Raw genomic sequence first — 26724 nt, forward strand, 5'->3', positions numbered from 1 at the left:
CCCGGCTTCCTGTGAGCTTTCTTTTCTCTCTCTCCCACACTCAACATTATAATTATCACTGGATGGCGAGCTCCTCAAGGCCAAGGAGCCTCACGGTGAAGAGAGCTAATGTTTATGGAGCAAGCGCGGGCCCTGGGCTGAGCGCTCTCTTGCATTCTCTCCTTAAATCCTCGCGACCCTGTGGGGTCGGCTCCCCTAAAAGCCCCACCTTAAAGAGAAGCCAGTGGAGTTTGAAAGGGGTTAAGTCACGTGCCCACCATCACCCAGCAAGTCTGACCCCAGAGCTGGAGGTTTTAGTGAACAAGGGCAATAACGTACATAGGGTCTCCCACAGGCCAGGCACGCAGCTGAAGCCTACCCAGGTGTTTCCACCTCACAGTAACTTCCATCACAACTCCATTTTATGGCTAGGGAAACAGAGGCACAGAGGGGTTAAGTAACTCAGTAAAGCTCAGGAGTAGGATTTGAACCTGTGCTGTCTGGCTCCAGGTCGTGCTCGCAAACCTCATGCTGCGCTAGCCATTGGAACCCCCTCCCTCTGATCCGCCTGGAGGCTTCTCTGTATCTTGGCACCCTCAGCACCTGGAAGAACAGACAGCCCCCAGGCGTGACTAGTTACTGAGTGTGTAATAGAGGAGGGAGTAGGTAAGTGGTGGACCTGGGACCCTGCCCCAGCCATCCCAGAGCTGTGTCTGGAAGTTCAAAGATGCGGCAGCCCCTCTCCCAGGCTCGGGGCTCCCCCCACCCCGTTGTCCAGACAGTCCCGGGGAAGGACCAGATCCATAAACATGAGGCTCCACTTGGGCCCAGGAGGGGCTCTGGGCACTGTACAAGTCCTCAATATTATTGCTTTATTGTCATTTAAATGGAGCCTGCCTTAAACAGGCCACCCAGTTCTAGCCACCAGCGCTGGACAAAACCCCCATTGAAAAGCCAATTACAATCACTCCATCTAAATTGTCATGGATTTGTATAGAAAATTACATCTCCATTTAGTCCTGAAGCGACGTCCTGGGCATGGACAGAGGGGAGGCTGGCCCATTTACCCCGCCGGCTCAGCGCGGGTGCCGCGGGCAGAGAGAAAGCCCAAGCTGCTGGGTCTCGGCCGGCCCGGGGAACAAAGGCCAGTTTGTGGGGGCCTGGAGAGAAGCTGGGCCTCTCAGGGCGTCTCAGATTCCAGGCCTGGGCCGATGGACCCTGCCCCGCCAGCTGGTCTTCCCTGCTGGCGGCTGTGGCCAGACGAGCTCCTGACAGCCGGCTTCGGGTGGCCCGTCAGCCCTGCAACCATCCAAGGCGGCTGGAGCTTGGCTCCTGTCCCCACTGCCATGAAATGAAGAAGGCTTAGCCCGGGGAGCACTGGACTGGGATCCCAAGATCTTGGTTTCACTCATGCATGCATGCATTCATTCATTCATTCATAAGTTATTAAGCGCCTGCTGGTGGTGTAGCATAGAAATGAGCTCCAGCTTCAGAGTATTCTGGGTTTGATTCCAGGCTCTGTCCTCAGTAGCTGTGAAGAGAAGGCTACTTCGATGACTCACTGAGTTCTGAAGTTGTGGGGCACCTACTGTGTGCCAGAGGATGGGACAAAATGGTCCTTGGTCATGGCCCTTAATGTCCAGTGGGGTTTACTGTTTCCCAAATGGTAAGTGTTCTGAGGGAAGTGAACAGGGGCTGACATGGGCTTTTGGGACTTGCTGTGTAAGTAGGCAGTTCAGAAGGAGCTGGTCATGCCAAGACAGATGGCAAGGACATTCCAAGCAGAGGCAACAGTGTGTGTGGGGGTAGGGGCATGGGCGGGTCGTGGGGCAGGCTGGAGCAGGAAAGTGAGAGTATGGCAGGGGACAAGGTCAATGGGGGCACCCTAAGGAACTCTGGGGCTCTCCCCTGAGCCTCAGTTTCCTCATCTGCAAAAACAGGAACAATGACCTTAGCCGCCAGGGCTCGGGCCAGGATGCAGGAGATAATGTACATGGGATCTCAGCATGGTGCTGGGCACAGGATGCTCCTGGCTAACTAAGATAGCCTGACTTAGTTGGTGCTCTTGGAGTCTGAGGGCACAGCCCACTCCTCCTGGTCACTTGGGGTGACGGCTCAGGGGCTTTGCATGCTTTAGCTCCCAAAAGCCCTGTGGGGTAGGGCTCTTTTCCCCCTTTCACAGATAAGGAAACTGAGGCAGAGCCACTGGTCAGCTAATTATTTGTTACTATTCCAATAATTCTTACTATGGGTTACCCAAGGCCTGGCACAGAGCAGATCCTCAAAGATTGTTTGTTGAATCAGTGAACACATCTGGAAGGGGGGTGCGGGGCAAGCGTGGGGAGCTCCGTGGGAGCTTCCTATCTGTGTGCATGTGTATGAGTGGCTCTGAGACTGGGTATAACCGTGGGATTCTGAATGTGGCTCTATCCGATGACTGAGCTCAAGTGACTGTGTCTCACAGTGTCGCGCACTTGTCTCCTGGAGTCCTTGCCCAAATGCCCCGTGGCTGTGTGACTCTGTCGGACTGTATATCACTGCCTACACATGTCTGTCGGGGCCCACGGGGACACTTGGCACCCTGTCAGGGATGGGCGGACTGGCAGGACTGGAGGCTACTGTGGCGGGGCAGGTCGGGCAGGTTCAGAGGTGAAGAGGGCAGAGTCCCCATCCTCCCCCACCCAGCCCCACCAGGCAGACAGGCAAATGGAAAAAACGTTCACACCCGGGGCAGGCAGGCGGGTGGCTGCCCCACCAAGGACTGCTCTGTGCACAGAAAACAAGTTCTTCTGGTATCAGCTCGAGTTTGGCAGGAAGTGGCTTTTGGGTGGCAGGAAGTTGGATTCAGCTCATATCAGCCCCGGCCGAGGGGCAGGAGAGCAGTTATCTGGGGTTAAACAGAGTTACCAAGAAGCAGGGCCCCAACGCCCTGTACCCGATAGAGGTGGGGGCACAGCCCACCCCTCCTGGTCATTTGGGATGATGGGTGGGGAGGCGGAGGCCTTGTAAAGAAGAGCTGCCACCTATCAGGTGCTACTGAGCCCCAGATCCCAGACGGAGCTCCTCATCCACCTCCCATGACCCCCATTTAGCAGATGTGCCGACTGAGACTCTGAGAGGCAATGACGTGCATGAGGTCACGAAGACAAGTGGGGAGAAAGGGAGGAGAGAGACTGCAAGAAATGTATAACTACCTAGAGACAAGAGAAAAACCAAGACAGAGAGCAAAGAGGAGAGGGGAGATGAGAATAGGACAGGGCAAGTAGTTGAATGAATGCAGAGAACAATGAGACTAGGCCAGTGGGAAGATTTCTGGGGTGCCCAGCTGTGTGCCAGGCCCTCCCAGGAACATCACAACTGATCTTGGGATCCTGACCCTGAACCCATTTCCCAGATAAGGGCAATGAGACCCACAGAGCCTTGCTAGCTGAGCCACACCTGGAATCTAGGCCTGGTTCCAAAGCCCATGTTCCTTCAGGCTATGCCCCCTGCCCGACTTCCAGGGAAGGGAAGCAACTGTACTAAAAGGGATGCCCAATCTCACTACCTGTTTGCCTGGGTATCCTGTTGAGGAATTCACCCAGTTGGCTCATGGAGAGTCAGGGTTCAAACCTGCGCAAAGTGGCTGTAGAATTCACTTACTTAACCATGTGACAGGGTGTGCCAAGCACTATGCCAGAGCAGGCAGAGAAAGCCAGGGCTCTGTCCTCAGGCTGGGACCCAGAAGGTCCAGCCGCTGATCTAAAGCCCCAAAGCTATACCTGGAGAAAAACCGAATCTCCCAACTCCCAGCCCTGGACACTCTCGTACCCCTCCACTCAGCCCCCACTGGAGTCCCTAGGGAATGGGCCACTGGTTCTTCTGTTCTCATCCCAAAAGCAGCACCCAAGCTGTTCCCTGGCTAGGATGCTGATTTGAAGCTCAGTTTGTATGTCGTTTGCACATTACTCAGTGCATGTCAGAAGGTACGAACATCTCCCTTTCCCAGAGAGAGCTGCTGGGCCCCCCTGCCCTCCTCCAGACAGCAAAAATGCCAGCCGGCTAGACAGGGAGCTGCGCCCTGGCCTCTGACAGCACCCGCCTGCTGCCGCCTCCCCCATTCCCTCCTGGAGCCAAATTTAGGCAGCTCTGCTACTGAGAGATGGGGAGAGCGGAGGCAGGAAACGGTGAGGTTGGAGGCAGCCCTGCCTTGGCCTGCACAGGGTGGGGTGGACCCAGGGGTACCCCTGTCCCTAAAGCCCTTGGCCCAGCCTCCCCCGCCCCTCCTCCCACAGGAATGCGGGCCAGGTTGGGGAACGCAGGGTTCTCAGCTGCAGCCCAGGGTGCTGGCTACTCTGGCCAGGAGGGAGGAGGGAGAGATGGAGGGAGGGAGGAGGTCATGGCCGGGGCAGTGGGGAAGGGATCAGATAGCCTCCTCCTGCCCCAGACACCGGCTGCCACTGCGGACAGGAGCCTGCTCTGCTTCTCAGCACCTCAGAATCAGATCTGGGGTGGGCACATCAGTGAGGTACAGCTGGGCCTTTGGGGACTGAAGTCTCCCCAAAGGCTTGACCAGCCTATCTCCTCCTTGGGCTAGACTTTGGCCTTGGTGGTCTTGGTTTTCCTACCTGGGAAATGGAGAGGCTGGTCTAGAATGATTTCCAAGTGGCTACCCATGCCGAGAGCAAGTGTTTCTGGGAGACCTGACAGAAATTAGGGATGTGGCAGTGGCTTTAGGCCTAGGAACTTCTTAGATTCTTCAGGTATGGCTCCTCCCTGATGTGGGATGTGGGTGGGCTGAACAGTGAGAGACCTGGGCTGGATTCCAGCCACCAGGAACCTGGGGATGGAGTTAATAGTGCCCGGTAGCTGGGGGCATGGATCCTGGGGTCTGACTGCCTGGGTTTGAATCCCAGCTCTGCCACTTGTGACTGTGGGCAAGTCGCCTCAGCTTTCTGTGCCTCAGTTTCCTCACCTCTGAGATGGGGGTAATTAAACCTCCCAGAGCTGCTGGGAAAGTGAAATGAGGCAGTGAATGTTTGGCACACAGTAAGTGCACCATGATGCCAGCTACCAGTGTGACTGTTTTGTCTCCCTGAGCGGTTGGGAGTCCCCCCTCCCCCCCCAGCTATAACGGATGTGGATGCAATGGGGAGGCGCTGTAGCTTGATGGTGAAATGGGCATCGGGATGGGGTTCAATTCTGCGTGACCCTGGGCAAACGGCCACACCCCACTGCGCCTTGGGCGGGGAACAGCAGAGGCTCCTACCACACAGGGTCTGTGAGGATTACACAGATCAGGCTTGGCACAGCGCCTGGCACATAGCGGGCGCTCCCTGAAGGGGAGCTGGCCAGATCGAATGGTACCGGCCCGCACAAAGGACAGGTGGGCAGCGTCCCTGGGCGGGGGGGGGGGGGGGGGGCGGAAGGGCGGAGGGCGGCGGGCGCAGGGCAGGTGCGCGGGGAGTGGGGAGGCGGGGCTGGGAGAGGGGGAACGCGAGGGCGGGCAGGCGGGCGCGCGGGTGCGCAGCAGGTGCGTGTGGAGTGGGCGGGGCCCCGCGCGGGCGGGGTCTCCAGGTGAGCGGACGCGCGCCTGGAGGCTGCCGACTGGGGGAGGCGCGCCGCCCTCGCCCACGGCCGGAAAGCGTCCCTGTGTCTTTAACGCCCTCCTCCCTGCGTCCCCCCCGCCCCCTTTGTGCGCCCCCCCCCCACAAGCAGGGCTGCAGCCGCGGAGCCGTCCCCCCTGCACTGACAGCTGGTATCTAATTACTGTGTGAGAATGGAAAGTCAGGCTGTCCCAGCTCCGGGGAGAGGGGATTAACGTCTCCTGCAGAATACACTTCCTCTGGTGGGTTGCCATGGTTACTCTCATTACCTGCCTGCCCGCGAGGAGCCCGCGCGAGCCGCTCCAGCAGGCCCTCCGAACTCGGGCCCGGCGCGCGCGCGCTCCTCCCCGCCCCTCCCCGCCCCTCCCCGCCGAGGCGCACGCGCATGCGCCGTGGGGGGAGCGAGAGCAGCCTCACCCCCGCCCCGCGCCCCGCGCCCCGCCCCCCGCCCGAGCAGCTGTCAGCGGCGCGCGCGGCCCGGCCAGCCCCTGCGCGCGCTGTCAACAGTCATTAGCGCGCGGGCCCTCCCCTCCCCCTCCAGCTCCCCCTTACCCCCCACCCTAGCGCAGGGTGGGGCCCGCACCTGGGGCCTCCGCTCGTTAGCGCGCCCGGCCGCCCGCCGCGGCCCCGGAGGGACCCGCCCGCAGGGCCTGCGTGGCTCAGCCGTCCCCTTCCGCCTAGAAGCCCCCCCCCCAGCGACCCCATTCCCTGTCCTTGGCCACGGCTCCCGAGGGAGGCGGATCCCCAGAGTCCTGGAGCGCGCCCCTTCAGAGTAGTAGCGACAGAGGTCATTTATGGGTGTCTCGCCCAGGGTGGGCCCTATTTGTGCACCACTGGGGTTCCCACAGCCGTCCTGTCACATTGTGTCACCTCAACACAGGAGAAGACTGAGGCTCAGGCAGGCCAGCCCTTTGGCCAGGGTCAGGCTTGGATTGTCTTCAGGCCTGTGACTTCACCCCTAGGGCACTTGCGCCTCGTGGACACCCCCAGGCCACGACCCCCAGCCGGGCCCCCTGACGCTGTCCTGCCTGACAGTGCCCTTCGCTGCTCCCCCCTCCCTTCATCCCTTAAACTGGGGTCATTGCCCCCTCTTGCCAAAAGGGGGACACTTGGGCCCGCTGCACCCCTTTCTCTTCCCACCCTTCCCCCTATCCTTTCCAGATATTCCAGAGCTAACAAAAAAAAAAAAAAAAAAAGGAAAGGAAAAAGAAAAAGAAATATTCAGAGCTGCTCGAAGGATATGGCATCCCTCAGAGGTAGCGCTGTCGTTCGGGGCTGATCCCAGGCACCTTTCTGTGGCCCGGGGTGTGCCTTTCGGTCCCCAGCGTGATTTGAAAGAAGATGGAGGTTCAGCGAAGCAGAAAGGAGGTCTTGGAATATGTGAGGCCTGTTCCAGATGGCAGGTGCGCCGCGGTGGCGGCTCCGCGCTAACAGTTGGAGATTGTGCACAGGGGTGGAGAAGAGGCAGGTGCTGCACTGAGTCCTCAGCGCCTTGTTTATGTATTTATTTATTTATCGGGGGTGTGGTCTCCTCCCTCGCCCATCCCAGCCTCCAGAGCTCATGGCTACTATGGGTCCTAAAATTCTGGTGCAGCTCTCTGTTTTGGAAGGTTGTTTTTTTGTTTGGTTGGTTTTGGTTTTGGTTTCCAGTGCACCATAGGTAGTATTTATAACTGAGAGATATTCAAACACCGCCCATCCTTGTTCTATTTAGGCAATGCCCTCCCCTCAATACCTGATTGCCTGGCTTTACAAATGATGACCAGCTTTTCTTGGGGATTCTGAGGAGGAAATTTCTTGATATTTGGGTGCGGGTCTTCATTCTGGTTTTCTTCTTAGGAGGCTGACTCCTCTCCTCGGGTCTTCTTCCAGCCCTGCCAGGAGCTGGAAGGAGACTTTGTAAGAACCCCCCCAAAACTGGTATGCCCCACTTGCAAAACCTCAGTCCTGCCTGATTTTATTAAAGTGTGGTTTGGGGGACAGGAGGAATAGCCACAGTTCCAGAAGCTGGAAGTAGCATGCAGCTGATATTTGCAGTAACTTTTGCCTGTAATGGCAGCCATTTAGCCGGCTGGCCCAGATAGGATGGAGGGGCATCCTCCCATGTGCCTGTGCAATCAGCCCCCTGAAGGCCCAGGCTCCCACATAAATGGTTAGCGAAGGTATGTCTCCCCGGGGGTGGGTTCTGCTGACTGACTTTCTCCTCTGATGGCAGTCTTGTTGATTTTTACCCCTTATCAAGAGCGGGATCTGAAATGCACCAAAAGGGCACATCCTAAGGACTTTCTGTGTGGTTTCTTCCTCTACCATAGGAACCCAGTTGAGAAATGTCCCTCCTATTTAGCCACATCCTCTCAATCAAGGCCTCATCGTTGCTGGAAGGCATATGCTGCTAATATTGTGGTGGTGGGGCACTAACTGGCACCCTGGTGGCCTGAAACGGTGAGCCCACCTTGCTAAGTGCATAACTTATTACCAGCAAGCGACTTCGAAGTTCCAATGGAAGTGACAGAACTGAAATCCATTAGCAGTTGGACGGGGGTCTATTTAATTGGCTTAGGGGGAAGACAGGCAAGGTTCAGTCAGATTCAGTAGCTCACCTGAGGGAGCCCACCCGGGCAGGAGCCTGTCTAATGGCCTGGCCAGATCTGCTCATCTCCCTCGTCTAGGTCTGCAGCCCTGGGTGTCACAACCCTCCTTGGCTGAGCACTCAGTTTGAGGAAACTGAGGAAGCCAGAAGAGACCTGTCAAGGGATGACCTGCTTAAGTATTAATTAACTTTGACAGGGAGGACTTTAAAAATCTGATGTCAGGTTGCTGAGCACTCCTGCCCTTTCTGTCCATAATCTGCATTAAGTCATTGGGCAGGTGTTTTGAATTTATACTAATGTTGCCCAGTAAGGTTCTTTTGTTCCCACCATTAGGAAAATTGGCCTTCAGTGAAGGAGAAGAAAATATTAATATATTAGGCCTAGAAGCACAGAGCAAGCATATATTTAATGAGCCAATGCCAGTTTCCTTTACTAGTTACCTCCCTATCTGAATCATGGAGACATTCTAATCAGCAGTTCTCAAAATCTGTGGTGCGTCCGAATCATCTGAGGGGGCCCTAGTAAAACCCCCCAGAGAGTGAGATTTGGTGGGTCTGAGGTGGGGCCTGAGAATTTGCATTTCTATCCAGTCCCAGGTGATGCCGACTCTAATGGTCTAGGGACCACGCTTTGGGACCACCGTTCTAAATATTGTGAAACATGAGCGTATATAAATAGACATTTGGTGATTTCCTCAATAACTTGCAACCTGGCCTTTAGTTTAGAATCCAGATGCGCTGGTTTAAAGGAAGATGGTGATGTCCAAGAAAGGTAGTATGAAAAATTTAAAACTCCATGAAATTTTTAAAACTCTTGCCATGTCTGGTTTTGTTGGTGTGCGTCTGGCTGGCTGTTTTGGAGTTGGCTGGTTCGAAAGGATGTAGTGTGTTGCCATGGCAATATTCTTCCCCAAGCAGGAAGGCCCCAGAGGTTGGTCCTGCGCAACTGACCGTGTATTTCTCATGGCTTTTCCCTTGGGGTGCTTCAGGGTTCCGTTCCATCACTCCTGGTTGGCGTTCCCAGGAAGCTGGGGATAGTCAGGAGGCTCTAGGTCCCCTCTTCACTCAGCCTATAAATGGAGTGAGCTTTCTTTGTCAAACCAAGGCCCGGCTTGCTTAGGGCCATGGATCAGATTAAGCTAATTTGGGTACAAAGCAGAAGTGGTTGGCAGGGGCATCCCAAGGCTATGGGGAAGGTGCTTTCTGCTCCTTTATTTAGCAGCTCTTGCCTTGTAGCACTGTGTCTGGATTCTCAGCTAAGGAAGGCATGCCCCTCCTGCAGCACTTAGCATGAAGGTTGTTACCTCTGTGGATGCAGGGCATGGCGAGATGAGTGTCACATGTGACTGCCATGGGATCCCTTTGTTCTCTTCCCAGGGTTCTCCTTGAAGGACAGACAGATACCCTGGTGTTCTTCCCTAAGGGTGTAGCACACATGGTGTCCAGGTGGCCACAGCTCACCAGAGGACAGTTCAAGGTGTGGCTCTGCAGACCTTGTGTGGTTTGAATTGGGGTTGCTACAAGCCCGCTCCTTTCCTGTGTACATCTCTGCAGCTGAGATAGACCAATTATAGGATCCAGGTTTGAACGTCAGGGGAGATCACAATAGATTTTTAAAGAGGGAGCAACTAAAAATGATCCCCGAAGAGTTTCTCTGGGATAATTTTATAGTCACATTGGACCGGGTGCAAAGCCTGTGGGTACCGGTGTCTGCCTTAGAATGGATATGGGAGGCTGGGACAGAGGCCTGGCACTGGGCAGTATATTTTGTTGTTTAATCTGGGTTGGTTAGTTACACCTTGATTTTAGGAAAATTTTTGCCAGGCTTGTGTGACAGCCTTAGCGTGTTACTTAGGAATTAAACATCTCCTCTGATGGTGGGTATTAGCTTGGGGGACCCGTGCTGTAACCTGAATGGATCAGAAGGACAGGAGCTAAGAGCAGATTCCTAAACACAAAATGTCCAAATTCAGGGTCCAAAGGGAAGAGATGAACATTTATAAGCCAGATGCCTGACATACACTCTTAACGTAATCCTTGGAAGAGCCAACTAGGACTTTTTAAGCCCATTTTACAGGTGAGGGAACTGAGTTTCGAGAGGTCAAGAAGTGGGGCACCTGGCTAGCTCATTTGGTGGAGCGTGTGACTCTTGATCTCAGGGTTGTGAGTTTAAGCCCCAAGTTGGGTGTAGAGATTACTTAAAAAAAAAAAGTTCAAGAAGTGACCTGCCCAAGGTTACCAAGCTGGCTAGGGGACACTTCCCATTTCGCCTACCTAAAATATTGTCTTTCATCAAATTGTTTGCTTTTTCTATTCCCTCCCACCAATTTTATCTCCCTTTTCCAGAAGTGTCTGTGTTCTGGCTTGAAACAGTTTTATGAACAGAGAGATCTATTCACTTTTAAGCAGTTAGACCCATTATTAAGCCTCTAGATTCAGATTATCAAAATGTTGTGGAACTACCCACCCCATTATACTTTTTAAAAATATATTTTTAAAAAAGATTTTATTTATTTATTTATTTATTTGAGAGAGAGCGAGAGTGTGCATGCAAGCGGGGGGGGGGGGGCAGGGAGAGGGACAAGCAGACTCTGCACCAAGCACGGAGTCCGATGCAGTGCTCAACCCCACGACCCGGAGACCATGACCTGAGCCGAAATCAAGAGTTGGATGCTCAACTGGCTGAGCCACCCAGGCGCCCCTAAGATACTTTTTAAATTAAAGCTTAACAGACATACAGAAAAGTACACAGATTGTAAAGTGTTCAGATTAATGGCTTTTTATAAACAGAACACACCTGTAAAACCACCACCCAGATCAAGAAATAGAAACCCAGTTACATTTTTATTCTTCCGATCCTTTTGTTAGTTTTTGCCAACGTGAAACTCTGGTTAGAAGTACATCCTAACTGGGCTGTCATAATATTTGTCCCATGCAACTCTGTCACAGCAGTATTTGAAGATCCCCTAAAATGGTGGGTAGTTACAAGTCAGCTAATGCACCAGTTTGTCAGTAATGAGCCCTGTTTATAGATGGCCCAGGACTTCAGAGGGGACTTCAGATACCCCCAGGAAAGAGGTAACGGTAACTCCTGAGAGAGTTCAAGAACAGAAGAGTCATGGAATTTTACAGCTCATCTCGTACGTGAAGCTCAGGGAGGCTGAAGAGTTTGCCCACAGTCTCACAGCAAGGAAGCAGGACCAGCAGGCAGCAACTCCTACACAGTGCACACGCACGCGCACGCACGTGCTCACAGTGCCCCCCCCATGCATGCTATCTGAGAAGTCCCCATTGAAATGGATCCTGACTAGGAAGGAAGCCATTGGCAAGAGGGTCTGTACAGGGCCCGTGAGGTCACCCCTGACGGATGCTGCCTACTAGCTCTAGGATTTGGCACCCTCCACTCCAGATGCCCGTCTGCTCTCAGGGGGGCCACTGGCAAAAAGACAGCCCTGTTCACCCACATGGCATGTTGGGAGAGTTGCTGGATGAAACCAAACCCTGTCTATGGCCAGAATGTTCTGTGAGCAGGTGTCCCGTTTAGCACCACCTCTCTTTTCCTTGGACTACAAAGACTGAGGTCCTAAACCGCTCTGGCACTTACTAGCCCCTATACCACAGGCAGATCCTGACCCTAACAACCCCCCAGGCTTGTTGCGATGTTCAGAGCTGGGGGAAACTTTGCAAACGACAAAGCACTTGGTAATTATAATACTTATCCAGCAGTTCCTATGGGCCGGGCTTGCTGCTAAGTGCTGCATGGGTATCTCCTTTATTCCTCTTCGTAGCTATAGGAAAGCTGCTTCTGTTAGCCCCATTTTCCAGGTAAAGGACCTGAGGATTAGAGAAGCAAAATAACTGCTCAGGGCCACACAGCCACTTCAACGATGGGCCCCATGCAGACCGAGGAAGAGTATGTCTGAACTACCCCGCCTGCCTGCCGCTTATAAGCAGTCAGTCGTTTGGTAGTTATTTTTTGAGCCTGTTAAGTATCAGGCATTGTTCTAGGTGCTAGGGAGGCAGACTTGAGCCAACACACGAAGCCCACGCCCTCCTAGAGCTGATGTTCTTGAGCCATGAGCAAGATCCTTTAGGAAAGATTTCTCTGGGAGATTTGCGTTTTGGACACTTTTAGAGAAAAGCCCGCCTCCTTTCCCCCCAGCCCTCCTCCAACACACTCACACACACACACAGACACACACACACCTGCTTGCTCTTCATCGTTGAAGCCCCCCAGACTTCTCCAAGTCTCCCCTTAGGGAGATGATGGCTGAGAGCCGGGTGTCCCTGAGTCTGTGTGTCTCCTGTGCCCTATGAATAAAGACCTGCCCGAGCAGCCCGCTTCCTGAGGGGCCCTGGCTACATCCCCCAGCCTCATGCCCTGCAGTTTCCCTGCTCCCTCCCAGCCCCGCTAGTGGGAGTCGGGCAGGTGTCTGCCCAGCAGCAGGACCCCATCTCAATCCCGGCACGCCTTTTCAGGACCAGCAGACAGCACTCATGCCAGCCTGATGAGAGGCTTGGGGGTCCATGGCCACCTTGCTCACGAGGCCCTGCCATCTCCACGTGGCCTTGTGTCTGTTCTTCTCTGTGTCTCCAGACACAAAGGGCCCGGGTCTGTTGCTGGCGCTCAGCTGCTGGAGTGGGGAGGGCGGGCAGTGGTGACAAGCTTTTCAGAAAGGCCAGGGTGGAGGCAGGAGTCACCCAGGTGATCCGAGCCATTCCCCTGGGACCCCAGCCCAGGACCACAGTGAAAGGTTACTGCTAATTGGTGAGCTCCTGATGGGGCTGCATCTATTTAGCACCGCCCCCCCTCCCCAGAGACTTCCAGGATGGTCTTGGCACAGCATGTGATTCGAGAGCTCCCCGCCTGAGTCTGGCACAATCTGTCTGAAATTGTGAACATGGAGCCTCTTGGTTTTTTAATTTGTATTTTCGTTGTTGTCGCTCCCTGCCCATTGTTTCTGGGGGATTTAGTAGCAGCAGCCCCCCTGACTCTGGGGCCCCCATCCCTGGGGCCCTCTCAGCAAGCTCCTCCCACCCCCGGCCCCCCAGACCTACCACTGGAGGTCAGGGAGCAGCGTCGTCCCTGCCCCTGCCCCCCCCCAACCCTTTGCCAGGCCTTGGGGCCTAGCTCTCGGCCGGCCGCCGTCATCCCCACCACTGACACAGCTTGTCCCCCCTGTCGCAGGGGGCAGATGGCCTGTCGGAGCCGGAGGGCATCTCTCTGAAGCGGGTCGCTGTGGTGGAAGATTTCTTTGACATCATCTACTCGATGCACGTGGAGAGCTCGGCGGAGCCAGGCAAAGCCCCCAAGCACGCTGGGCAGAAGAAAACCTACCGAGCGGTGAGATGTCTGTCTCTGGGCCTCTGCGGGCAGCCCCAGGCCTTGGCAGGAGGCCACGGGCTCCGCACATGTTGGGCGGGGGCAGGGCAGGGAGCTGAGGCGTGATGAAACGGCCTTTGGGGACCCAGGGGGGCACAGGGCAAGGGCACGGCAGCCAGAGATGGCTCAAGGGGGGAGCAAGGGGGCGGGTTCTGGGGTCTGGGCACAAAGGAGAAGCAGGTTGAAGGGAGTGAGGGAGGGAAGGAGAGGGATGAGGGCAGGAGCAAAGCCCTTCTCTTCCCAGTTTCTGCTTCACTTGTCCCCTCCCCCCCCAGCCCCTTGCCGCCTGCTCTGGGACTGTGAGGGTGGGGGTGGCCAGATAATAAGGATCGAAAGAGCGAATGCTTCCATGGCATTTACTGTGTGCCAGGGCTGCCCTAAATGCTTCCTGTGTCTGAGTTCATTCGATCCTCTACCCGCCCCTGTGAAGTCAGGACTGGAAGTTCCCCAGGGGAAGTCTGAGGACATGGGCCCTACCTTCAGGGAGATCACAGTTCGACTTGGGGTGGGGAGGCTGAGAGCAAAACCAAGACACGAGAACCAGAAATGTCTCCAAGACTAGCTTTGAGGGAACAAGAACCCCCAGGGCATTCCGCAAAGGCGCCTCTGGACGCTGGCGTTCAGTGCTAAGCCGGGGTGGGGGGGCAGCTTCGTGGGGAAGATGGCATATAAGGTGGTATCCCAAGCTTGGGTGGGCAGAAGGGAGCAGAGACAATAATCTAGGGGTGGGAAGCAACACACATGGGGAGGTAGAGGAGACGGTGGCCAGAGCAGGAGGGGCCTACTCGTGTTCTGGTCCCATCCCCCTGTTGACTGCCATTGCCATGGCTCAGGCACAGCTCTGAACCCGGACCCACCACTAAACCAGTAAAGCCAAGCATGCTACATTCATTCGAGCCTCCGAGCAGTCTTGTGATGGAGGCACCATGGTCCCATTTTGCAGTTAAGGAAACTGAGACCCAAAGAGTTGATCTACCTGTTTAAGGTCACATAACACTTAAATGGCAGTCAGCTGGTGTCCTCATGCCCCCTCTGTGTTGACCCTCTCTCTGGCTTCTTAGAGAGCTGCCCCTCTGACCGGGCTTCCCCACCCAAGGCAGCTGTGAACTCCAACCCCACCCCCACCTCTACCCCCAAGTTCTTCCTATAAATAGCCTTGGACTGCTGTGGAGGTGGCCTGTATAAGTCTATGATTTTCCCATGTGGCCTGATTTTTAAAAATTCCACCTGGTTTGTCCTTGTCCCCAGAAGATGGCCTTTGCCCTAAATGAGTCTTACGGATGGACCCATGTGCCCAAGGACCTCAGAAGATGAGGGTTTGGGCTGAGGGAGGCAGGAGATGATTATACCACCTGTCCCACCCCTCCTGCTTCTCAGTACATGTGTGTTGGGAAAGGGGGTTCTGAGGGTATTCCCACCAGAGGGTCACAGATGAAGGGAGAGACACCCAAGCCAGAGGCTCTGTGGCCCGTTGGTAGTCATGACACCCAGCACATCTTGTCAGCGTTCAGTCTGCCAGCGCTGGGCAGCTCAGCACCTCCTGGACACCAGCTCTCTGAGCCTTCACGTGGACGAAGGGTGTATATATGAAGCAGGGGCTCCTGTGTTCTCCATTTTGCAGATGATGAAACTGAGGTTCAGAGGGACACATAACCTGCCTTGAGGTCACCCCACTGGTTTTCAGAGCCAGGCTGCGGGCCCCAGAGCCCGTGCCCTGACCACCACCCATCCTCCCTCTCTACAAACCCCGCTGTGGTCAGCTAGTAAGCCCAATGACTTGCTGTGGTCAAGGTAAATGGCCTTGGGCCAGCCAGACCACATGACTGCCCCAGTCCCCTTGATGAGGCTCACACCACAGGCACTCCCAGGGTATGTATGTATTTATTTATTTTAAGATTTATTTATTTGAGAGAGAAAACAAGCGGGGGGTGGGGGGGTGCAGAGGGAGAGGATCTCAAACGACTCCCTGCTGAGCGAGGAGCCCTGAGCCTGAGCCCTGAGGCAGCGCTCAACCTCACAACCCCCAGATCATGACCCAAGCCAAGAGTCAGAGGCTTAACCAACTGAGCCACCCCGGCGCCCCTCCCTGGGTATTTAGGAAGGCCGGGTCTGCAGCCTCCATGCTGTAGAGAAGGCAGGGCTGGGCTGTCCCGCCAGCCTCTGTGTCCCTGGGCCAAGCGGACGTCCAGCCCTTTGCTCCGCGCTTCCTGGCTTCTCGTCCATATGCCCGCCGCGTGCCCCACTTCCCGCTGCCCAGCCTGGAGCTGGCACATGACTGGCAGTGGGCCAGCTGGGCTGCGCACAGAGCTGGAATTTCAGCCGCAGGGCCAAGGCTGAGTGGAGTAGGCCAGGGCCCTCCTGCAGTGGGTGTGAAGGCCAAGGGGGCTGCTGCACCTCCCTCCTCCCCGGTGTGCCTCCTCTCCCTTCCCCCTCCTCTTCCCCATCTGTCACCCTTCTCTTGCCACCCTTTTCCTTTTTTGGGGGTGGGGGTGGTGCCTGGATGCTTTTGTCCCCCTTCTTTTCATCTGCTCCCATTTTCCTCAACCCAGGCCTCTCTCTTCAGTCCCATCCGTGTCTGGGAAAGAGCCCCCAAGGAAACTCTGTGCTGACGGCTGCAGAGGGGCACAGCCTGGCACCGTGGGGTTTGCATCGACCCCTGGGGGGTTTTTGGACCTGTCTCTGTGTGTTTTGCCAGACCTGAATCCTGGGACTGCCTTGCCATCTCTAGAGCACCTGGGACCTTCCAGATTCTTACAGGCCTGGGGTGCCTGTAGGAAGCAGGGGGCTGGAAGGGAGATGGGCAGACTTGTTCAAGGGCATTAAAGGAGGCACATTCTTCTGTGGGAAAAAGAAGCTTCTAGCACCAACCACTATCCAGCAATAGATCAGAGAGAGCAGGTAATGAGCTTTCTGAAACTGAAGGTATAGGAGCCAGGGATAGATGGCCATTTACAATGGACAATGCAGGGGATTCCCATTTGGGGCAGTAAGTCCCTGCCTTACTTTGCCTCTGATGCAATGTGACCAGAGGATCCAGAGGATCCACAGGGGGACTTGCCCATGTCCCGGGGTCTGGCGAGGGTTCCAAATGGTTGTACAAAGTTCCCTGATCCCACACAGAGGATGGTCCTTTTTCAAGGGGATTTTCTGGTGTCTGTACCCATCTGGGTTGGAGCAAGCTCTTTGCTTTCTTCCTCTCTCCCAGGGTGCCAGTAGGCTAGACCAAGCTACAGAGCCTGGACCCGGCTGCCCAGACCACTTTGGAGTTGGGGCCAGATGTGGTCAGCAGCTTCTCCAGGCCCACCATGTGCTAATCCACCTCAGGGCAGCAGGAGGGTCTTGTAAAGTGGTGCAAATCCCCCCAACTGGCCTCATCTGTCCTTGTCGGCCCCTGAGCTGGGGAGCGAAAATGGGGCCTTACAAGTCAACGACTCTGCACATAGCTTCTGCTCTCCCTGCCCGTGAATTCTCCCTTCATTTTACCACTGGGAAAAACGTGAAAGATCTCAGTATCCAGGCAGGAGGCCCCAAGTGCAAGGCAGCAGGCCCCTGAGAGAAGCTGGGTGGGGGCAGGGGTCCTGGGGCTTCCCTTCCTTAAACACAGCAGCTCTATCTTTATCTGTTTCACATTTGGGGCTTCAGCATAAGAGACTATTTCCAGAACTGTGTCTGGAGCTCCAAAACTATCTGAAAACCACCATCCTATTGACTAGAGCATAAGTGAGGATTGTCCTCCTTCTTCCAGCTCATCCTGGGGTCCTGTGGCCTTGGGCATCTGTGTAGTGGAACAGAAATGGAGATCCCATCTCTCCTGTGGACAAGCCAGGAGAGTGAAGGCTGAAGGCCGCACGGTGCCCCTCCTCCGTGCGGGCCTCTACAGCAGCATGGAGCTGGGCTGGACTCTGCACTTCACTGACTCCCCACGGAGCTCTTTGTGAGGCTGCAGACATGCCAGCCACCCAGGGCAGGGCTTGCAAGGACTTCTCACCTAGCCTTCTTGAGTCCACCCCACCTCCCCCTGTGTGGGACCCAGGGCCAGAAGGTGTGCTCCCAGTGCTCTCTGCCCCATGGCCCGCTAGCCAGCTTTGCGTACTGCTGGGATCCCTGCCAAGGCCAGGAGAGCCAGGGCCGCCAGGGCTGGGCCCTCTCTGGGAATTGTACCTGTACCCTCGCTGGGTCAGGTGGTGAGTAGGGCCTCTGCCCCTGCTGCAGGCCACCCTCACCAGAGCACCCAGGCCACGAAGGCTCTCCTTGAGCGCTGGAGAAATGATTTCTCTGCCCAACAGCAGGTGAGCTCCATAGAGTGAAATAGGGCTGTTCCTATGGTATCAACTTTCCTCCTTTCCCAGCAGACTGTGACACTCCTCCCCCAGGTCCTCAGTTCATCTCTTCAAGGTCTGACCTGGGATGCCACACCTTGCGGCTCCTCGGCCGACCTCATCTGTTTGCCCAGCTCAGCCACAGCCCCACTCTTTGCCCAGCAGGCACCCTGCCCTCTTGGCCCTTTACTCCTGCCTCCATCAGCCCTTCAGTAGGGCCCAACCCTTCCAACCCTGAAGGCCTGAGAGGGACATGCCACCCCTAAGACTTCCGGGCAGGTTGGGCTGGGAATGAAGATGTCTCTGTGTGTGGCAGGAAAGCCCCCATCCCGGAGCCCTGAGACCCGAGGAGGACGGGCTGCATGCCCTCCCATCCACCAGCTCCAATCAGAGAGCAGGGCTTTGCCCTTGTCCCTGACCTCCAGAGGAAGGCAATCAGACAGGGAATTTGGAAGGGAGATAACTCATCAAGGAGCCTGCCTGCTCCGCAGAGCATCAAATCAGCTGAGAAATAACAATTGTGTCACCAAAATTAACTCTGTCTTTGCAGCCGGCCACCAAGCAGGGGTGGCCCCCAAGCTTCACACACCAGCTGAGCTGAGGGCACAGCCTGAGCTGGTCCTCTGAGGGCCTGGCCACAGCCCTGGGACCCTGCCCCGCCCCCCCCATCTACTCCGCCCTACCCTACTCCACCTCCTGACCACCACGGAGATGGCACAGGGCACTCGTGCATCCCAAAGGAGCAGACCTGGTGCTGTCCTGGAGAGCAGTCCCCTGCCTCTGTGGGCTGACCAGAGCCCTCGGCCAACTTTCCCCGGCTGGGCTGCCGCGAGGATGGTGGAATGCTGGGGTGATGCTGCCCCTTAGTGGAGAGGAGCGGGAGGGCCCCGGCTCTGGGAAATGTGTGGAAACCAGCAACTGGGCAGCTCCCAGCCTCAGCCAGGGAACCCGGGCCTAAGAGGCCGCCAAACCGGGGCCAGTGCGTTTCCCGAAACCCAGAGCAAGAGGATACGGCGTGGGCTTCTGGGCCCACACCCTCTCCTTCTCCACTCCCCTGCCCAGCCTGTTTCTTGTATTCCCTCCCACCTACTTCATCTCCCTTCCCACCTCCCGGGCTGGAGAGGCCCCCTGGAGGCAGTTACCGTGTGGTGTGACCTGGAGCATGGGCCTTAGTCGCCACTGCCTCTAACAAGCTGTGTGGCCTTAGGCAAGTAGGTCTGCCTCTCTGGGCCTAGTGACCTCACCTGGAACATGGGGGTCCTTAACGGCGTGTCCAGTTTGAAAAATCTGATCCTTTGTCATCAGACTGTCACAGCTCTCCCTAAAATGTTCTTGATCTGTGAGTTATTGCAGGAAGAGCTTGTAGAACCTTGGGTTCTGTTCATAGGCCCAGAGCTGGTAGATTCATAAGTGGATCTCAGTTTATCCATCTCTAAGAATGGAAATTGTTTCACCCTCCCCTAGAGCAATGTTTATAAACTCATTTTTCAGGAGCAACAATAAAATGCTCTGAGAGTATTCCTTATTAAAACGTAGGTTAGGGCGCCTGGGTGGCTCAGTCATTAAGCGTCTGCCTTCGGCTCAGGTCATGATCCCAGGGTCCTGGGATCGAGCCCCGCATCGGGCTCCCTGCTCAGCGGGAAGCCTGCCTCTCCCTCTCCCACTCCCCCTGCTTGTGTTCCCTCTCTCGCTGTGTCTCTCTCTGTCAAATAAATAAATAAAATCTTTTTAAAATAAATAAATAAATAAATGAAACGTAGGTTAGATAATGTTTAAATGTTTTTGCTTTCTCAATTTCTAACTCTTTTATTCAAAATTTTTTAAAAAATGGTTTTCCATTAGAGTACTAACTCATTTCCATGGCTAAGAATTGAGGATACCCGCTCCTTGCTCCTCGAATCCCTTCCCTTTCTGCAAGGGCCAAGCACCTGCCACCAAAGCATAGACCTTGGTGATCTGGTGACCAGGCGGCCTCCCCCTGGGCCCATATAATGAGCAAACGTCCTCTGTCCCCAGATTGCGGAGACCTATGCCTTCCTTCCGCGAGAGGCCGTGACCCGGTTCCTGATGAGCTGCACAGAGTGTCAGAAGAGGATGCACTTTAACTCCAATGGCCTGGAGCCCAAAGGTAGGGGAGGAGGCGGGTGTGCTGGTGGCTTGGGGGAGGCTGTGCAGGGAAAGGCCCTCCCACCAGCAAGGCCTGCCCTTTGCTGGCACAGACAGAAAAGTGCATGGCCAGCGGTTGTCACAATTCCCAGAGGCCAGTGTGGGTCCATGCCCGGAGAGCCTCATTTTTGTTGTTTTTTTAACTGTAAAAAAAAATGTCAGGTTTCCTTGAAAAACCAATGGTACATTCCTACCGCCCTTCAAGATCCTCTTTTCCCACTGACGTTCCTGATGGAAACGATCACCTCGCCCTCTTCCCTAAGCTCCTTGATTCTTGCCGCCCAGGCCTCGCCCTGAGCAGTGCCCTCGTGGGTCTGGTCGCGCGGCCCTATCTGTGAGCTCTCTGGAGACAGGAGCACACCTCTTGCCACATGCGCCTTTTTACCCTAGAGCCCCCCACCTACCAGTAGTAGGTCCTCCCTAAGTGTTCGTTCCCTCCCTGCAAACATCCAGGAAATCCGTGGGGATTTCTTAGAATTTAAATGCCCGGAGCACTTGTGGCCAGCCGAAGTGGGTCTCTGGGACTGATGTCCATGCTCTCCAGCTCTGCCCTGCCCACTGAGATGCAGCAGGGACCCCCACTTCAGTCCCCTCACTACCTCAACCTGAACATCCCCAGAGGCCTCCAGTAAGTCTGGGGCCCACCTCTTCGAAGGCGGCTTTGGCACAGCAAGGTGGGCCAGGGCATGTGGCCGGTACGATGATAGCTCTGCCCCGAGAGATGGTGCCCAGGTGGGCAGTTTGTCAGGGCTTCTAGGCTGCTGCTGGACATCAGGCCTGTAGAGGTTGCTAAAGTCAGTGGGTGTTTTGCCTGAGGATGGGAACAGACTCAGAATGAAGGGCAAGCCATGTGCTCGGGTGGTACTCCAGGGGCATCCACCATTTCTGGGGAAGGAAAAATCAACAACAAAGCTCAAGTAGATGACAACAAAGAAATGAGAGCATAGGTGTCAAGTGGGTTTTTTTTTTTTTCCTCATTTTGGTGGTCTCTGATGCCTGTGAGTGACTGACACCAGCTGACTCACCAAATCCAGAAGGCTTCCGGTCCATGGGGTCATTAGGCCACGGCTGCTGCTTCGTGGGGTACATTGGGCGGCTTCTAAAGCCTGTGGGACAGGAACAAGTGTGGCTCATACCTCATAAATGCCAGGTTCCTGGTTTAAGAGCAGAGCCCCCAAGGCCACACAGGGTGGGTTCAAATCCCAGCTCTGCCACTTAGCAGCTGTGTGTCCTGAACACGTGATTTCATCTCTCTGAGCCTCAGTTCCCTCATCTGTGGGTGGAGTTAATCGTGGTACCCACCTCAGGGGCCTGGAGAGGTTTGAGAGCTCATCCCCATGCCAGCACGGGGCTAGCACCCAGGAGGAGGGAGCTGGGGCTGAGGCAGTGATGCCTCGGAGGAGGCCCCTGCCCCACCTGGCCTGGCCCTGGCTGAGCGGCTGCAGCCCTGGGCCAAGACAGCATTTGGTACCTGCAAACAGGCCAGGAGGGCTTTCCCTGCTGCACCACCGCCCTGTCAGAGTCGGGGTCCCAGGGGCACGTGCCCTGCTGGTGGCTGCCTGTCCCTTCCTGTTCGGGCCTAACCGTTTCCATAGCAACTGGCGGAGCCAGACCCTGAAGCGCTGGCCTAGAGGAACAGAGGCTGGGCCAAGAGCGGCCGGGTTCGTGGGCTGCTCTGGGGTGTCTGCAGGCTCCCTCTGTTCTGCTCCCGTGCTCTCTGCTGGTGTGGAGGACGGTTCTCACCTCCCCCACTCCTCAGTGAAGGCGGCAAGGTCCCGAGGGCTGCAGCCCCACTCCTCCTCATCTGTGGGCTTTGGCATGGCCGGAAGGGCGATGCTGAGCTCAGCAGCAGCCTGTGCCTTCTCTGGGCTGCCACCACCATGCCCGCAAGCCCGGGGAGGAGGAGGGAGGAGAAGGAGGGGAGGGAGGTGGAGAAGGAGAAGTGGGGGGGAGAGAGAGAGAGTGAGAGAGAATGTGAGCACTCACGCCGCGGGGAGGGAGCCGCCTAGAATATCAACCAGCTCTGTGGGCTCTGTGCTGGAGCCTGTCTTTCCAGGGGTTTGCTCCTGGCAGGACAGAGCGCAGGCAGCGTAAGCCTGCATGGGACAGTCCTTGCAGATGGCAGGCAGAATGCTGCTCTCCTGCGGACAGTCCCACGCAAGCGGAGGAGGAGACACGGAGGGAGTGGGAGACAGTGTGGCCCATAGCAAAGTATCGGGGGGGGGGGGGGGGTTGTCCAGCCCGCCTGGGTGTGGTGCCTGGTCGCTGCTGAGTGCCCCGTGGCAGGCTGGGAACCTCTCTGCTCATAATAGCTTCCAAGATCCAATAAGGGATCTGTCCCAGCTTGCCACTGAGGAAATGAGGCACAGACGAGTGTCACGGTGAAATCAGTTGTCCAAGCTCCACCAGGAGGCAGGAGAACTTATTTTATCATCAGCAAAGTGGGAGGAATGCCTGCCTCTTGCAGCTGAATTAAGGGAGCCCACTCTGGAGGGCACCCGATGCAGCAGGCACGTGGGAAACATCAGCCTGTTTCCCCCTACCCTCTGTCCACGGTGTCCAGGCACAAGAATGCCAATGTTCAGGGGGCTCCGCAGGGAGAAACCTGATCAGTCACCCCACCTAGGTGAGCACCCTGGGTATACAACCTGGATGCTGCGCAAAAGGGAAGGGCTTGGTTTCTGGAAGCTGCTAGTGGAGAGCCTCCGAGTCTAAAAGGCTCCCCTGTCTGCTTAATGGCCAGAGGCATTAGCTGCCTGGACCACCCTGGCCAGCTGGCAGGGTGTCTCTTCTCCTGCCCCAGCTAAGAGTCTGCAGATCTGATCTCCTCCCGCCATGCTGGCCTCTCGGGATGTGGCCATACTGCTTGCTCTTTCCTAGGCACCCCTGCCATGCCAGCCCCCACCCCTTCCCTCTCCTGCCCCAGGCCCCAGACTTGGCCCTGTGTTCCTGTCCCAGGAAGGTGGGGCAGGAGGGGGACAAGGAACAGGATGGAGACTTCTCGAGGGGCTGTTGGGAAAATGCCTGGCTTCCTGGCCTCGTGTTAAAAAGAAAGAAAGGAAGCAAAGCAGCCTCCCCTGCTCAGCAGTTTGTCCCTGGCGGAGCGTGGAGGCCTGGACAGTCCCGTGCCCTCCCCCAGCGCCAGGAGCACAAACAAAGGAGGCTGCCGAGGATCAGGAAGTCCAAGGATGGGAAATTCCAGGGCCTCCCAGCTCCACGCTCCTTTTCCACCACCCCTGAGTGAGTCCAGGCGCAGAGGGGACAGAGAGTGAGAATCGGGTGTGCCTTCAGACCAGCCCCAGCTCCTGGGGAAAGGGGCCTCTGCAGGCACGCTCCGGTTTCCTTTGAGGCAACAAAATATTATTTGCATGGCCGCAAACGAGGAGTTAGTGGTGGGCAACCCAATTATCTCCTGCAGGGGCCCTTCCTCGGAGACAGAATCGTCCACTCAGGTGGTGGTTCCCTTGCACCAGGCCCAGACTCTGTCTGGTTCCAACCCCCTCTGTGCCTGGCCCCTCCAGATCCTGCCTTCCTGTCCCCCGCCCAGGTGACCCCATTCCAGCTGCTTCCTTTGCCCCTGCAGTCTTTCCTGTGCTGGCCTGGTTGCTGGCCTGGCCTGGCCCAGTTTTCGTACTCACTTGCTGTACTTACAGATGAGGGAGGGTGCCTCATCTGTAAAATGGGGGTACAAATACTAGTACCCACCTCCTGGAGCAGGAGGGTCTGCGTGGAACTCCTAAGGAGTGCTGAGTAGCTGTCAGCTAAGTGATTGAACACTGTTCAGATTCTCTCTCCACAAAGCCATCTTGAGCTACTCCAGAGTCCTCCAAGCTCTTCCTCCCCTGGGCTCTAATGGACTGGTCATCAGTCCCACCCTGCTGAGTGCAGGGCTTGTGCCTACAGGGCTCCCCCACCTTCCCCACCCCGAATGCACACACAGCAGTGCTCCTTAAATACTTGCTGCTCTGCTGATTCACATCCTTGGGAAAGAGGCTTTCTATCACCCTCTGAGCCAGCCCCAGGCCTCGGGTCTCTGTTTCCAAATCTGAACACCACTACAGGCTGGCTGGTCTCGTGACTCCTCCGGGCCCTCCTGATGCACACATCCTTCAACATCCAGCCCCGCCTGGGTGACTGGCCATTGGCACCGGAAGCCACGGGTGTCCCTGGACTGAGTTCTTCCATTCTGTAGGTGAAAGCTCGAGAGAACTGCCCCCATGTGCTGCACCTGGAGGAGCAAGACCCACTACCTCCTCCGAAAATTGCCTTGATTGATGCATGCCATTGGAGCTTGCTGTGGAGGTCAGCCCTTGGCTTGGCTAGGGTCGGGACTCTACATCCCCGATTATTTCCAAGGCCCCTAAAACCAAGGCTAGCACTTGGGCAGGTTTCTGTTTTCTTTGTCAAAGAGTGTTGAGGCATTTCTCTGAGAGGTTCCTCTGCCTCTCTCACCAGCAGCCTGCTGGACCTGTGGCCCTGTGACCCTTGCGAACACCTACCTCACCAGTGGTATCAGGTTATTTTTAGCGGCTCAGGCGTGGCTGCTCTGTGTGTTGACCACAGCGGGGGCTGGCCTGTCTCAGCAGAGCCCAGGGAAGCCGCTGCTAACCCCTTCATGCGTCCACCTGAGCTTATGCCCAGCCTGGCATGCGTCTCACCTGTGAGCGCATGACTCCACAGAGCTCCCGCTGGCCCCTGCTCCTCACCTCTTTCCTACCAAGCCGATCCTCTTGATGTGAGCCACTTATCACCTCCAGAACCGTGGGGCTCCTGACTGCCCCAAACCCTGCCTGCCTTTCTCCTCACCGCAGTCCCACCGCCAGCTCCCTGGCACCTTCTCTCACCTGGAATGCCCCCCCCCCCCCCCCGCCGTCGTGGTCCTGCCTCCCCGCTAGAACGCTCACTTCTGGAGGCACAGGCTCGAACGTTTCACTGCCCTTGGATCTCTGATGGATTTGTGTGTGTGTGCCCAGGGCGGCTGGGCTCCTCTTCTTGAGCCCTCCCAGCTCGCCTCTGGGCACTGGAGGTGGTTTCTGAGCTGTGGCCATGCTGGGGAGGGAACAGGCCAAGGAAGACCCCTCCTCCCTCCTCCTGAGAGTGCCATCCTAGCCATTGCTTTTTTTTTTTTCCCCCTAAACCAGGCTGTACCTGGTTTTATTAAAGATACCTTCTCATAAGCAGTCGTGGCAGGCCAGGGGTGTCCATCAGTAAAAAGAACACAGTGGCTGACCTCCATGGATGGCCAAACACGGAGCGTCACCACGACACTCGATGAGGTCTTCCTTTGCAGCTCTGACCAGCCATCCTTAAGGCGAGGGCGGCCTTGCTCACAGCTTTTCACCAGACAGCCATGTCTCTGAGGAAATGAAATGGAAATGGCAGAATTCTCTGTCTGAAGACCCAGGATCTTAAAACAGGAACCATGGCTCTTTTGAGTGACACCATCTCAATGTGGTTGCTCAAATGTCTTCAATGTGGTTGCTCAAATGTCTGCCTCACATAGTGCTTCCAACCCTGTCGATCTGCGGGGAGGCAGGTCCCAACATGCCCCTGGGTTTCAGGAGGTCAAGTCTGGGCTGAGGGTGGGGCGGCAAGAAGAGGACCCAAGGACACTGAAACCGATTTTAGTTCCCTCACAGCGCCAGGCGTCTGTTCGAAGGCGCCAATGTGCAGCCGGACCAGAACCCTCTGCCACAGAACCAAGAGGAAATCTCTATTTAAAAAAAAAAAGTTCAGCCCATTTTTAAGCCAGTTTCTGAGATATTAGTGACATTTAGTTCTTCCTCGAAGAACAAAAATCTTCCTTAAAGAACACAAAAACTCTGAGTGTGACAACACAGCTTCAAAAAGCAAAACATAGTTCTGCATTTTCATAAAACCTGATAAAAAATGTTATTCAACCTGTATGGTCCCAGAAGTAAAGCACCTCAAAAGGACACCCCTAGTCCCCCAGACCCAGTCTACACGGACTCCACTTTCTGTAGGGCTGTTTTATCCATATCAACCAGGGGACTCCCTTGTCCCCTTTGGGTAGCTTCACCCCCTTGTTTGCAGGGGCTTTTTTCCTTTATTGTAAGTTATAACATAAAACTTGTCATTTTAATAATTTTTAAGTGTACATTCGGTGACATTATTTATATTCACACCGTTGGGCAACCATCACCGCTGTGTGTTTCCCAAAACGTTTTCACCACCCCAAACAGAAACCATGTGCCCATGAGGCAATAACTTCCCATTCCCAAAACCCAGTCCCTCATAACCTCTATTCGACTTTCTGGCTCAGCGAGTCTGCCTATGCTAGATATTCCATCCAAGTGCAAGCATACAGTATTTGCCTTTTTGCATCTGGCTTCTTTCACTCAGCATAGTGTTTTCAAGGTTGCAGGGACCTTCCTGGCCTGGCCTCTGGCTCCCCCACCGTGGCCCCGGCACCCACTTGCTCTTCAGCCCATCTCTCCAGCACGGCGGCGAAGGTGGAGGGCAGGCTTCAGCCAGCCCAGAAGTCGCTCCTGCTTCTCCTTCTCGCACTGCTCAAATTCCAGCCCTTGAAGAGAACTAGGCACTGGCGGGAGCTTTGGGCCAAAAGCCTGGAGTCTTGGAGGCAGGAAAAGGAGACCAGAGAACAGGGTAACCAAGACTCTTCCCCAGGCAGAGGGTGAAGCAGGGTCAAGTGACTAACGGACCGAATGAGACCCCACTTAG

General features: G+C 55.7%; 1 protein-coding gene and 1 long non-coding RNA gene across 3 annotated transcripts in view; one reads left to right on the forward strand and one right to left on the reverse strand.

Moving 5' to 3' along the window:
- NOL4L (nucleolar protein 4 like) overlaps positions 1–26724 on the forward strand; it is a 126216-nt gene that overhangs the window by 37177 nt on the left and 62315 nt on the right. For both annotated transcript variants that reach the window (XR_004917682.2, XM_036093264.2), the window contains exons 2-3: positions 13343–13498; positions 19873–19984. Coding sequence is in view for 1 of the 2 variants with exons in the window: in XM_036093264.2 (XP_035949157.1) it covers positions 13343–13498; positions 19873–19984 (268 nt within the window). In the remaining variant the exon portion in view is untranslated. The remainder of the gene's footprint in view (positions 1–13342; positions 13499–19872; positions 19985–26724) is intronic.
- LOC144379271 (uncharacterized) lies at positions 835–5887 on the reverse strand. Its single transcript, XR_013441988.1, has 2 exons — positions 5834–5887; positions 835–1320 (listed from the first exon to the last, which is right to left on the reverse strand). It is a non-coding gene; the product is annotated as an uncharacterized LOC144379271 (long non-coding RNA).

This window comes from Halichoerus grypus, chromosome 10 (assembly GCF_964656455.1).
Source record: "Halichoerus grypus chromosome 10, mHalGry1.hap1.1, whole genome shotgun sequence".
Classification (NCBI taxonomy): Eukaryota; Metazoa; Chordata; class Mammalia; order Carnivora; family Phocidae; genus Halichoerus; species Halichoerus grypus.